We start from the raw sequence: 13967 nt of genomic DNA on the forward strand, positions 1-13967 counted from the left end.
TCCTTGAAAACTATTTCATGTTACTCTAGGACACTCTGGGGTACTCAGGAGCCAGGACCAGGGAGAAGAGGAGGGATCCAAGCACACGTATGTCCCGCACTCACGTGTGCCCCCTTACCTGACCTGAAGCAGAGGCGGATGCAGCAGCAGCGGAGCCAGCAGCGGGGGCAGCAGCAGCTGATCCCCCTAAGGTAAGTGGGAAGAGGGACCGGATGCAGCTGAGCGGGATCCGGAGGGGAAGCTCCCTGGATGCCTCTTAGCTGAGCCGGTAGGGAGCCATGCTCTTGAGCCATGCCACGTGAACAGAGCACACAAACATGGGGTGGGCTACGGGGGACTGTCCCCCCAAGCCAGGGAGCACCCCCAGGGTTAACCCTCAGGGAGCAGGCTCAGGAGGCACTGGATCCCTCCAGCGGGGGAGCGTAGGGGGCAGGACTGCTGGCAGGCACTTCCAGGAAGACCGGAGAGCCTGATTGGCTACTATAGACCACCCAATCAAGGGGAAGAGCTAGACCAGGAATTCTAAAGTCAGCTCACAGAGGTAGTTAGGTCAAAGGATGTGGTCATCATGGGTGACCTGAACCTTCCAGACATCTGCTGGGAAGAGCAGTCAGCCAGGTCTAACTGCTCACATAGGTTCCTAGCCCAAATGTAGGACCTCCATCTAACCCAGGAGCTGCACAGCCCCACCAGGGGAGATGCCTTGTTGGATCTGGTGCTGGCCACGGGTGACAACCTGGTGAGGGGGCTGCAGGTGCTCGACCACCTGGGTGACAGTGATCATCACCTGCTGGAATTCACCATCCAGCGCAAGGTGGCAAAGGCCTGCAGCAGGGCAGCAGCCCTAGATTTCAGGAGGGTGGACTTCAATGACCTAAGGAGAATAGTCAGGGAAGCACTGAGGGAAGGGGAGCCAGGTGTCCAAGAAGAGTGGTCGCTCCTTAAGATGACGATCCTCCAAGCCCAAAGGGAGGTAATCCCAACACGGATCAAAGGGTGCAGGAGGGCGCAAAAGCCCCCATGGCTCACCAAAAGCATCTGGGAATGTCTCCTAGCTAAAAGGGAGGTGCACACCCAATGGAAGGGAGGGACCATCACCAGGGAGGACTATACTGCGGTTGCTCGGGGATGCAGGAGGGTGGTCAGGAAGGCCAAGGTGGAGATGGAACTCAGACTAGCTTCCCGGATCAAGGACAACAAGAAATACTTTTTTAAATACATGGGGGGCAAAAAGAAGGTTCCGGATAACGTGGGGCCCCTGCACGACATGCTAGGAAATTTGGTCATCACACCAGATGACAAAGCTAACATATTTAATGATTTCTTTGCCTCCATTTTCCTGAGCAGGGACTTGAACTGCCACCCCCCATGGGCCCCCCTTAGATTGCAGGGGAGGCACACCTAGGCCAAGGGTTAGTGAGGAACTAGTTAGGGAACTTCTGGAGGGACTGGATGTATTCAAATCAGCTGGTCCAGATGATCTCCACCCTAGAGTACTGAGGGAATTAGCTGTGTTCATTGTGGGACCCCTGACACTGCTTTACAAGCACTTGTGGTACTCTGGTGTGGTGCCAGAGGACTGAAAGAGGGCCAATGTGGTTCCCATCTTCAAAAAGGGGAGGAAGAAGTACCCAGGAAACTATAGGCCAGTTAGTCTTACCTCAATCCTGGGCAAGCTTTTGGAGAGAATTGTTCTGGCACATGTCCATGAGGGGCCAGCAGGGGAGATTATGCTTAGGGGCAACCAACACAGGTTCATTAGAGGCAGATCCTGTCAAACCAACCTGGTGGCCCTCTACGACCAGGTCACCAAATCCTTAGATGCATGGGTAGCAGTGGAGATAGTCTTCCTGGACTTTCGGAAGGCCTTCGACACTGTCTCTCACCCCGTTCTCATTAAGAAACTGGGGGGGCTGTGGTGCTGACACCCACACAGTCAAATGGGTCACCAACTGGCTGAAGGGCCGCACCCAGAGAGTGGTAGTGGATGGGTCATTTTCAATCAGGAGGGATGTGGGCAGTGGGGTTCTGCAGGGCTCAGTCCTCAGGCCCGCACTGTTCAACATCTTCATCAGTGACTTGAATGAGGGGGTAAAAAGCACCCAGTTCAAATTTGTTGATGACACTAAGATGTGGGGGGATGTGGGCATGTTAGAAGGGAGGAATAGGCTGGAACTGGACCTAGACAGGTTACAGGGGTGGGCGGATGAGAATAGGATGGGATTCAACACTGACAAGTGCAAGGTGATGCACCTGGGGAGGAAGAACCAGCACCATACCTACAGGCTGGGGAACTCCCCTCTCATCAGTACAGAGGCAGAAAAGGATCTTGGAGTCATCACTGATGCCAAGATGAACACGGGCTGGCAGTGTGGGGATGCAGTCAGGAAGGCCAACCGTACTTTTGTCATACATCCACAGATGCATCTCAAGCAGATCCAAGGAGGTGATCCTCCCCCTCTATGTGGCACTGGTCAGGCCGCAGCTTGAGTACTGCATCCAGTTCTGGGTGCTGCACTTCAGGAGGGATGTGGACAACATGGAGAGGGTCCAAAGGAGGGCCACTCGCATGATCAAGGGGCAGCAAGGCAGGCCCTAAGAAGAGAGGCTCTGGGACCTGAACCTATTCCGCCTCCAAAAGTGAAGGCTGAGGGGGGATCTAGTGGCCTGTTACAAACTAGTCAGAGGGGACCAGCAGGCATTGGGGGAGTCCCTGTTCCCCCAAGCATTACCAGGAATGACTAGGAATAATGGTCACAAGCTGGCAGAGAGTAGATTTAGGCTAGATATCAGGAGGCGCTACTTCATTGTCAGGGTGGCTAGGATCTGGAACCAACTTCCAAGAGAAGTGGTGCTGGCTCCTACCCTGGGGGTCTTTAAGAGGAGGCTAGATGACACCTTGCTGGTGTCATTTGACCCCATTACTCTTTCCTGCCATGGCAGGGGGTCAGACTCGATGATCTGCTCAGGTCCCTTCTGACCATACAAACTATGAAACTAGGATAGCGGCAAGTCTGTATCTGACTCCAGTGTAATTTACATTGGTATGGACTCTCTCTCACCAGAGCCATAATTCATGGATATAATGTAGCATTCTTCTCTCTACTATGCTGGTAAGAAGACAACATAGGTAGCTTATGCCCCTCCATTTCACAGTGAGGTCAGCACAGCAGGATGCCAACAAGCACTCAGAAGAGCAAAAGAGAGGAGAATATACACAAACCCTATTCCTTAGACTAAAGAGGATTTGATCAGCAATGTGAGGGGATACTACCAAAGCAGTGCTAGCATGCTGGTTGAATCCTGCCTATTACTTCTAATCAAAACAGTACAAATACAGTCTGCAATGTATTTTCTTCTCTTATATTGCTGATTCCTTGGTAAGCAGAAAGGACTCTGTGGGAAACTTTTTTCATCCTAGCTGGAGTAGTCAGGGTAGCACAACATTCATAAAGGCTACTCATGAAATTTAATGTTGAGGAATTTAAAAAGTAAAACACATTCACAATCTACCACTACATTTTTGTTAGTTAATCCAGAAGTTAATTTACTGAGATTCCCTGATATACCACACCACACCACACCACACTTTTCTATACCATGCATTGTAACAGTTCCGCTGATTTTTCATATTGTACTACATGTCAATGGGTGTTTTTTAATGCTTTAATGTAGCTAGGTAGGTTGCCCACAATGGGCTTAATAAATTAGTAGTTTATTTGGAATTCATAAACAAACTCTACAGTTTTATTTAGTTTTTAGGGAAATAAAATCCATCCTTGTTTAAGAGAACAAAATTAGTAAAGACATCAGGAGTTGACCCTATAGGGGTAAGTTGGCATTTCACAGAATTAAAATATGCCCCTCCCCCCCACGTTAGTGTTTCAGGTTGTGTATCAATCTGCAAAAAATGTGAGAACATGCAGAGAATTAATCTCCTCTAATATGCTGCTTTAGCCCAAGAAATAAACACAACTATCTGTATTGCTTTAATGGCTGTAATGGTTGCTAAGGTAACTCATCATCCAATACAGGAAGTTATGGCTGGGTTTCAGATTACACTCTCTCTCTCCTCCCTCTCAGCAGGTCTTGCTATGTCTCAAATGCACCTTCCTTTGTCACAGTAGCATAAAGAAGGGGTGACCAAGATCTGGCTCATGAAGCTGCATTTTCTGGCCTGCCAAGATCTCCATGGGTCCAGAAATTTAGAAATGTGGTGACAGTTTTAATTGCTGTGGCTGCAGGAGCATTGCCACCACTCATCCTGCTGCCAAATTTCTGGACCTTTGGTGAGCCCCCTGGGTTGGATGCAGACCACTGAGCCATGTTACCTGGCTCACAGGGTCAGATAAATGATGGCAGGAGAAGGAGCAACTGCCGCAGCTCCCGAAGCCACAACAATTAATCCTACCACCAAATTCCAGCTGCATGGATCATATGTTCCATGCTCAGTACCTGGCTTGCAGACTAGCCCCACACTCTGGATTTGGCCCACACACTGGCCCTGCATACTCATCCTGTCTGTGGGACTGGATGAGTTGGGCACCATTGACATAGAGAAACTTAACACCTGGCATGTAGGAAGAGACATGTGTAGCCCAGGTAGTACTTAATTATGTACTTCCCTTTCCAATTGAAGGGAAAGGGAATGTTAGCAGGACAGACACACTGTGGGGTGAAACTGCCTACTACATGCAGTTTCCTCTTTCCCCTAGAGTAAAGCCAGGACGTGGCTTAAGACTTATCTATATACACATGTATTAATATATAAGAAGAGTTAAAAATTGAACATTTATATAAAAGAAATAGGAACTATGTGCAATAAATATATAAACTATGCAAATACTCTGGATGCAGGTGAGTGATCTGGGAAGCAAAGTTCTCAGTAAAAGTCATGCAATCTTATACTCTAATGAAATACGAATCTACAAAACATGAGGTGCGTGTTTACAAAATCTGAGGCACAGGGTTCATAAAATATGATGTGCAGGGCCCAAGGGGAAATAAATCAACAATGGCAATGCCCCAGGAGAAGGAGTGGCCCTAGATGAGAGGAAGGGAGTGCGGGGGAAGCAGATACCCCAGCTCCCCCTTTAACCAACCTAAGTATCCCAACTGCTCATCATGGAGGATAAAGACCCTCCTCCCCTGTGGGAATCCCCTTCCCAGGCAACTCATAACTCCTCCATGGGCCCAGTAAGGCTGTCCTTGTTTTCCAGGGTGAGACATCTCTCCCCTCAGCAAAGGGGCCTCAGCTGCTTTGGGGCTCTCCCAGCTTGCAGCCCTTTGGGGGCCCTGTGTACCACTCCATGTACCGCTGCCCCTGCCTTGTGCCAGGGGTTGGAAACCAGAGCTCCCTGGTGCAGTGCTGGGGTCTTGGTCTGCTCCCGGACCCTCTGTTCACTGGCTGTGCACTGTGAGCCCAGACTTGTGCAAGGGTTGGGGATCCAAGTCATCTTGTGCAGTGCAAGGGTCTTGGTCTGCTCCCAGACCCTCCATGACCCAGCTGTGCACCACATGCCCAGCTCATGCTGAGGGAGGGGGCCTGAGCCACATCGTGCAGCACCGGAGTCTCGGTCCACTCTTGGACCCTCCACGCGCTATGCACAGCTCACCCTGCTTCATACAGGGGGTTAGAGACCCAGGCCACCTCGTGTAGCTCCCAGGGTCCCGGGCCCTCCATGCAGTGCCTGTGCACTAACCCCGCGCCCCCTCATGGCGGAGCTGGGGAATGCAGCCGCTTGTCACTCCTGTCCGACAATCCGTCTTCAGGCTCTTCTGGGGTTACTGCTCTGCCCCCTGCTGGCCAGCTCTGCCAACTCTTCTCCCACCCTCCTCTTTGTCCCTTGGCACAGATGCCCATGTACCAGGCATACTGCCTTTTTATTCCCTTCAGAGGCTCTGCCCCTGTATTGGAAATAGTCCAATCAGAAAGAGGGGGGTGTTGGTCCCCTCTCAGATCCAGCTCTTTGCTTTTCCCCGGAGTAGAGGTGGGGCAAGCTTCTCCCCTGCCTTCACCTGATTGTTGGGGGAAAGTGAAATGCTCCACCAATCATTTCAAACTTTTCCAAAGCCGGTGCGCCGGGCTGCCACTGGCAAGCCTGCCACACATAAAATCCCCATGGCAGTTTTCCTTCTTGGCAATACTACTCCTTTGTGAAATACTACCAAAGAAATTATCTTGCACATCAGGTTCTTCAGTTTTTCTAGGAACAGAAGGGCATTTCTTGATCCGTAATGAACTACGTAGATTTAGATTTCTTAAATTCCATACGTATAACTCCTATATGAGTCCTTTGCTGTGGGTTTTGAGGAGGACTACATGTGAACTTCCTGAGAAAGTAAGGCAATTGGCTAGTTACCTCAGGTGCAAATGCACAGAGCTTGGGAAACAAGCAGGAAGAACTGGAAGTCCCAGAACTATGACATGATTGGAATAACAGAGACTTGGTGGGATAGCAAGCATGACTGGAGCACTGTCATGGATAGGCATAAACTGTTCAGGAAAGACAGATAGGGCAGAGTACGAGGAGTTGTATGATTGCTCAGAGCTCCAGTGCAATCATGCACTATAATACAGATTCATTGAAGATTTACCTCTACTTCGTGCTTCTGCAACTCTATTCTACTTCAACTTAACTTCACTTAAGTGATTCCTGAACTTCAGGGGTTGGAATTTGATTGTTATTTGACAGTGGCAGGAATCCCAGGTTAATCCGTAGGAGCACCCTATTGACTACAGGGAGCTAATCAAATCCATGCATAAATTTACTCAGTTGAGAGGCACACACTAGTAGCCGATGTGATGGCTCAGATGAGTAGTTATTCAAATGTTCAAGTGTTTGCAGAAGCAAGGCCTGAGTATTGTTTGCATACAGCTGTAGGCTCTTTAACAGAAGTAACATTATACTCTATTTTTAAAGTTCTGTACATGTTTTAAAATAATATCATTTTTGAATCTCAAAATAATATTATTTCATTCTTTATTCAATTTTTAAACTTACTTAAGCAATGCAGTTATTTTTTTGGTATCAGGGGCAAAATTAGCAGTTTAGATTTACCTGTAGATTCTCTGTAAAGTTTCTCTTAATGATTTCACACCTAAACTTATTGTTGCACTTTGTCCAAAACTAAAGGCTCCATTTTATTTTCTGGTCCATTCCAGTATGCTCATGTAACTACATGAAAGGAGATGAGAGAATCATGTGCTGTATGAACTGCAGCTCCAGATAGACTTGACTAGTATATTAGCTATTCCAGAATCCCTGTGCGACATTCTTTATGGCAGACATTAGTATTTTTTCTTGTTCCCTCTCTGGGTGCTTTAAAATATGAACAGTAACAAAATGTACTTACCTCTTCTGCATGAATACCACAAAGCTTGTTTCCTGATAGAAGTTTGTTTTTCAGGCTTTTGTTCTGAGAAAAGAACACAGTTTTAGAAAAGAACACGGAGGAATGCTAAAATATTAAGGAATCTTTTAAATATTTTAACATGCTGGTTTTATTTCATACATAGATACAGTCCTGAGAATTTTATTGAGGACACAAAAACAGCCATGAAGCAAGATAAATGTATGATGGTATAGTATCATTTTCAGTTCTACTTCTGAAGGCCTATCAATTTTGGATTAATACATTTGTTCACAGAAAGAGGACTGTCCACAATAATATTTCAAAACACTGTACCACTTAAGTTGAAGGACATTTATTTAGACTGTACGTGATAAGAAAAAGGCAAAAGGAGATATTCCCAAGAAGAACCTTGTAACTTAGCATAACTCAGCAATGAATGTAAAGGAGCTATGCCATCAGTTAAGGATTTTGTCCAGCATCTAACCATTTCAACCCTAAAGACTGGATTCAAAGATTCTTTTAGTACTTAAAATTACTTAATGTAAATTGGCAGAAAATATGAAATATTAGAGATTGGATTCCTTTGTTTCACATCCCACATTCAACATGCTTTTCTATCAAAGCAGTTTTAAATTTCACTTTTAATTTAGAGCACTGAAAACCAATTATATCCTTGATAAAACAAAGTTTCATTGATGTGATAATACTGCCCTCTATTTTTTCTATATTCTTTCTTTTTACGTATATTGTCCTTGAGTTAATAGTCAACTTATTGACTTGTAGAATTTATCCACTGCATATATAACTACCTAGTCTTGGAAATTATTTATCATCATTATTATTGTTGTTATTCTTATTTTTTTCTAATTGCTTTTCCCCTCTTGAATTACAAATACCATGAACTATTTCAAAAGCCAGTGGTGCAAATCATCAAAATTCTGCTGACTTAAAATCACAGGATACTGATCTGTACCAGCTGAGGATATGATCAAATCATTTAAGCTCATTTTGATTCAACACACATAACACACAGTTTCTCAAACCCTTTACAATAAAAGGTGTACCAAGTTCATTTTCACTGTTTTGATTTCAATTTCCTGTCTTTCTTATTATATTGTAGCCTATTGTAATCCATATTTTATTATGTGTGGGACATTAAGGAGCTGCATGAAAAAGATAGAACAGTTACTAATGGATCTTGTGATTCAAAAAAATATTAAATACGAAGCTACTCTAATATTAAACTTACATAATTTATACTAAGGAAATGAATTTTTCATGTACTCACATCTTTAGAAAATTGACAAACTGTTCAGATGTTGTCAATCTGAAGGAGTTCAGTTTCAAACAGTACATAGAAGGGAAAAGGAAGACGGCAGAAATTGCTTGGCAAATATTACAACCTTCTGAATATTCTCAGAGTCACAGAACAGTTGGTTCTTTCCAAACCTATCTTGGCTGGTTTATCACCCAGAGGCATCACAGAGCAGCTCCAAGTCCTGGGTAGTGGGTGTGCATGGGGTCACATCAGCTGCCTCACTGTTTGTGGCATTGGTTTAGCCAGCCATTAGCTGTGGTAGCAGTGGGTTTTGCATGCCCCGGCCTCAGAGGTAGCTCCCAGAGGCACTGTCCTAGTCATCCCCCTGAGTGATGCTATTGTTCTCACCTCAGTGTCCTTTAGATGTCTACATCTAAAGCATCTTTGGATCAGGGGTAGACAAAATACAGCCTGGGGGCTGGATCTGGCCTGCCAGACCATTCTATCTGGCCCGTGGGGCTCCTAAAAAATTTAGAAAATTAATATTCATCTGCTCCTGGCTCCCTGTCAAAGATGTGTGTGTGTGCACAAACGTGAAAAGGAAGGGAGGGAGGGACCGAGAGAGAGAGAGAGAGTGTGTGGTCGTGGGGTCTGTCTCACATGCACACCCCACTATACACATACACCCACCCCCTTTTCACACTGCACACACAAAGACCCCCACACCCACACCACTCACACACCCCAGCCACCCTTCCCCCACATACTTCCCCTACAAACCCCATACCCACCCACACCCCACATATCCACATACACACCCACATGCTTCCTCACCTGACACCCACAACCCCACCTATCTACCCCCCAGAGACACACCCAAGCCTCCCCCACACACCTACCACTCCCACAAACCTATACCCACCCCCATAACAATATAGAAGAGTAAGACTTCATTTTAAGCTATTATGAAATCACCTTTATGTACACTACACAAACGCATGTAAATCCAGACAAAAATATTTTTTGAAATCAAATTAATGAATGCTGTAGATATTTGCTTTTTAGAATATAATTTGGTATTTTTCTGGTTCCAAGATGGCAAAAATCCTTGCTGAAAAGAGTACTTCCAGAGGCAAGGGGAGGGATTTCTGGTGGCAAAGGTCAGAGGTTAGGGGGCAGAACTTCCAATCACAAGGTGGCAAATGAAGTGGGGAGGGGAGGGCTCCTGTCGAAGGGCAGGGCTACCCATGCAGCCCTTGACAGCTTGCTAAAACTCAGTAAGCGGCCCTCCAACCAAAAAAATGTCCCTGCCCTGCTTTAGATGATTGTTTAAGAAATTTGTTCCATTATCTTTTCAGATATTAAAGTTAGGCTGCTGTTCTATAACTCCTGAGCAGAGAGGGGTAGTTAGGTGTTAGTATTAGTCTGAAGTCAAGCAAAAGGCAGAGTAGGTATGTACCCTATTGACTAACTAAAAAAAATATTCAAAGAACGTAAGTTCACTTCATCAAATGCAGTGAAAGGATATGGATAGAGGAGTGTATAAAGTAGAGTGAATGATTTAAATACAAAAGTTGAGAAGGGAAGAGGGAGAAGTTGGGAAAGGGAGACAGTGCTGAGAGTACCAAGCAATGGGTTCTTTGCTTGCTTGCTGGAGATGGCTGTACACCCCACCTGACAATAACGCCAGCACCAGTTACCTCAGCTCTCATGTCTGCCAAAGAGGACATGCAACCCCTATGCTTGGACCCCAAACACTCCCCACTGTGTGCCCAGCACTGGTCAGCCAGGGAGTACCTAACCCTCATATACCAGGGTGAGCTCAGTTTCTGCCACTGGCAGCAGGCAAAGGGAGATATGAAGAGCCAAGCCAGATAGAGAGTACCACTTCTGCCACTGAATCTGCACCTCCTTCTGGATCTGCTAAGAAGCCAGGTCTCTGCCACTGGCAGTCTTCAGCTGGTTCTAGTGTGGTAACACAGCTGAGACTAACAATCATATGAGTGTCAGTACCAGCACCAACACAGCACCAGAGCCGGTTTAAGACTCCAGTGCAATGTCTGGACTGGGACCAACAACCAGTCGATTATGAGTCCCAGCCCCGGCCCCCGCCCCCCTCACTTCACCAGAGTCTTGAACTTGTATCATTTCTGTGGAGCAGTCCAATGATAGCTAAATGTGTATTACTTGATATGATGTGGACATGGAAGGATATAGGATTTGAAAAGGGAGTGTCAGAGGTTCAAAGGGTGTGATGCATCATCACATATAAAACAACACATATTTGTCTCCAGATAAAAATAAACTAGAAGCCCTACCAATACATTAGGGGCCTATGGCTATATTATTCAGTTTAAGATTGAAGCAAAACATATACCTTCATTGAAATGAGTTAAAAACAGTCTGCAGAGCTGTGAAATAGGAATGCTACCAGGAGAAGCTAACAGACAGGCGAACTGCAGATCAAAGGACAGCTTGATCAGTGGAACATCAAGACCATTAAAAAGAAGAGAGGGTCTTTAACACCTGTGGAATGAAGAGTTTAGAATACATCTAATAGATTAGAATAAACCATTAAGTAAATTGACTCCCTCAGCACTGCCTGACTAGAAATGCAGTTGCCGTTGCCAGGTAGTTGGTTTAAACTTTGGGTGGGACAAGAATCAGAGGGAGGTGCAAGTGCGCCACTAAACTTCCCCCCACCAAATCTGGAGACAATCATCTCGTGAAAAGTCATAAATATATTTAAGTTAAAATATGTTTATAGACATGAAATACTTTTCTAAAAACACACAACAAGAATAAAATCTTAAAATGGTAAGAGCTACATCTATCAGAAAGACGAATGTCCAGAAGTTTAGAAGGTAAATTAAGATGTTAGGATTCCTTACAACACTTGTTTTGGACTGTCAGGTGAGCAGAGCCATTCTGAGTACTCACTTGGGAAAACAAGATGTGGCTTTATTAGCTTCAATCCTGTGTGTAAATAGGTCAGGTTCTCTAATGGTAGAACTAAGGGTCAGGTCACACAGAAAAAACCTTAGAAGCAAAATGAAGCTCAGGCTTGTGGCTTAAGATAAAGAAGGTAAACTTCTAGGGGCAGAAAAGTACAAACCCTGAGCCAAATTCTGTATACATGCACCTCAGCTTAATCCCACTGAAGCTTATAGCATTTCAGCAGTTTTTATAAACTGCTGGACTATTCTTTCTGTTACGAATCTGTGCATACATATTTCAAAGGTAATACTCAGATTTTTATAGTTACATATTATAATGGAAAGGGTGGGTTTCTTGAGGACAGTAGTGGGGGCTGGGTATTTGGCTCCACTGAAGAATGAAGCCAGAGACACTGGAAAATTCCAGCTGCAGCTGGTCCCTTTCATTTTCACTTGGTATCTTGCTGAATCTAGAAATGTATGTCAAAGGGATGAGAAAAGACTAAGACAGTGAGCCTATTCTCCTTGTACTAATGAACCATAAACAAGAAACTTAATCCACTACATTTGATTCATTTAGCACAATGTGGCAATGCAAATTTATTACTGAAAAGCAACAGAATTCTCAAAAATTATGCATCGGAAATATGCTGGCATTTGAGAAAGAATATTAATTGGATTCAGTACATCAATTTAGATTTCAGTCCATGTTCCACTGGAAACCATGGAAGCTTTATTTGCGAATTAGACATTTGTAGTTTTTACTTGAACAAACATACTTATTAAAGCCACTGCAAGGAAATTCCTACTCTATTAAACTCCTTTATGTCCCCCTTTGCACAATTCCTGGGTAATGACAAAATGCAGCATCTTGTTTCACACATTTTACTCTGTTCCTATTACTCACTAACACAGGCTGCTTCAACAATGATAAATCGTTTCAAGCTGCTTGACACAGGTGTTCACAGTACTGTAAAACAATGAAAAGTAACTAGGTTATTACTCAGATCAGAGCTCCCCGGATTTCATCTCACACTAGAATATTCTTGCCAGAAAACATTGTGGGGGGAAAAATGTCTCCTATTAAGCAATTATGGCACATTTACTATTATTATTGTTTGCACTGCACTAGCACTTAGGAGTCCCAGTCATAAACCAGAACCTCATAGTGCTAGACACTATATAAACACAGATCAATAATATGCCCCCCCACCTCAAAACTCTTACAAGCCACATGGCATGAGACAGTGTATAATGACAGAGATGGGCAAAACTGGGAACCAATGAGATGGTTGCCCTGGCTCTGGTTTAAGAGCCACTCTAACTTATGTCAGCAGACTCTGGTTATATATTATTTGGGAAATGGTAAGTTACAGGTGCACTTTGTCACAGTGCCACCATCACATCACTCCCTGCATCACTGGTACTGGTTTGAAAGATACCTGGATTCATCACCTTCCATTTTACAGAAGGGTCTTGGTCACTATTCTCATGTTTAGACTACAACTGACCTGGGGCAAGATTGAATCTGTAACTTCAGAACATTGCAGTTCACTTCATGTCCTGAAATAAGAGTAGGAATATTGCTGCTATCAGAAGTAGCTTCATTGTTAATAATGATCTACTAATTCACTGGCTCATATTTTTGCTGTTCTGTGAAGAGTCCACCTGTGACCTAGACTGTGTATCTAATCACCTCCACTGAAAAAGGAATCTACTGAATGCAGGCTCTCTCAGAGGTTGAGAGAGGCCTGGGACACTTCCATTTTTTGAGGCTCCTGGTATATTAAAAAAATATTAATTCATAGTGCACTGCAGGCGGTGTGGCCCAGTAATGAGACACAAGTTTAAAGTTGTATGATGAACGTCTTCTTCTTTCAAACCTGTCAGTGTATCTCTGTATCTGTATATATAGCCTCATTTGGAGATAACGTCAAAAGTCTAAATTTGAGGCCCTCCGTGAACGAGAGGCCCGAGCCAAATAGCCGTCCTGGCCTCCTCCCCTGTGATAGGCCCTGATTGGATGGCCTGTCCGAATATTCAGGCTTCAAACAAATGCGGTTTGACAAAGGCGTGGGCTGAAAAGGATTAATTAAGAATTGATTTCACCTAAATATCTGAGATCAGAACAACAGAATTAATTTGGAGAAACAAAAAAAGTCTCCCTCACTATATCCCATAAACATAATCAGTCAACCTTTCTTTCCTCTTTTCTATTTTTCTTCTCTTTTTGGGTTATAAGAATGCAAAACTGCCAACAGAATAATGGATAAAGATGTAGTGTGTTTTAGTATGATCAGCGCTGAGTTTTGTAAAGACCTCAAATGGAAACTTGTCCAGGGGAAATACACTCTTTGTTAATTGTTTGAGTGCTCTTTGGTGTTTACTAAGCTCTGACTACATTGCACTGACAGGTC

General features: G+C 44.5%; 1 protein-coding gene across 4 annotated transcripts in view; it reads right to left on the reverse strand.

Moving 5' to 3' along the window:
- The window catches only part of LUZP2 (leucine zipper protein 2), a 420158-nt gene that overhangs the window by 144338 nt on the left and 261853 nt on the right, over nt 1-13967 (reverse strand). For all 4 annotated transcript variants that reach the window (XM_090032838.1, XM_090032836.1, XM_090032837.1 and 1 more), the window contains exon 6: nt 7357-7419. In XM_090032838.1, the coding sequence (XP_089888964.1) occupies nt 7357-7419 (63 nt within the window). The remainder of the gene's footprint in view (nt 1-7356; nt 7420-13967) is intronic.

This window comes from Crocodylus siamensis, chromosome 2, assembly GCF_052110815.1.
Source record: "Crocodylus siamensis isolate JL-2025a chromosome 2, ASM5211081v1, whole genome shotgun sequence".
Taxonomy (NCBI): domain Eukaryota; kingdom Metazoa; phylum Chordata; order Crocodylia; family Crocodylidae; genus Crocodylus; species Crocodylus siamensis.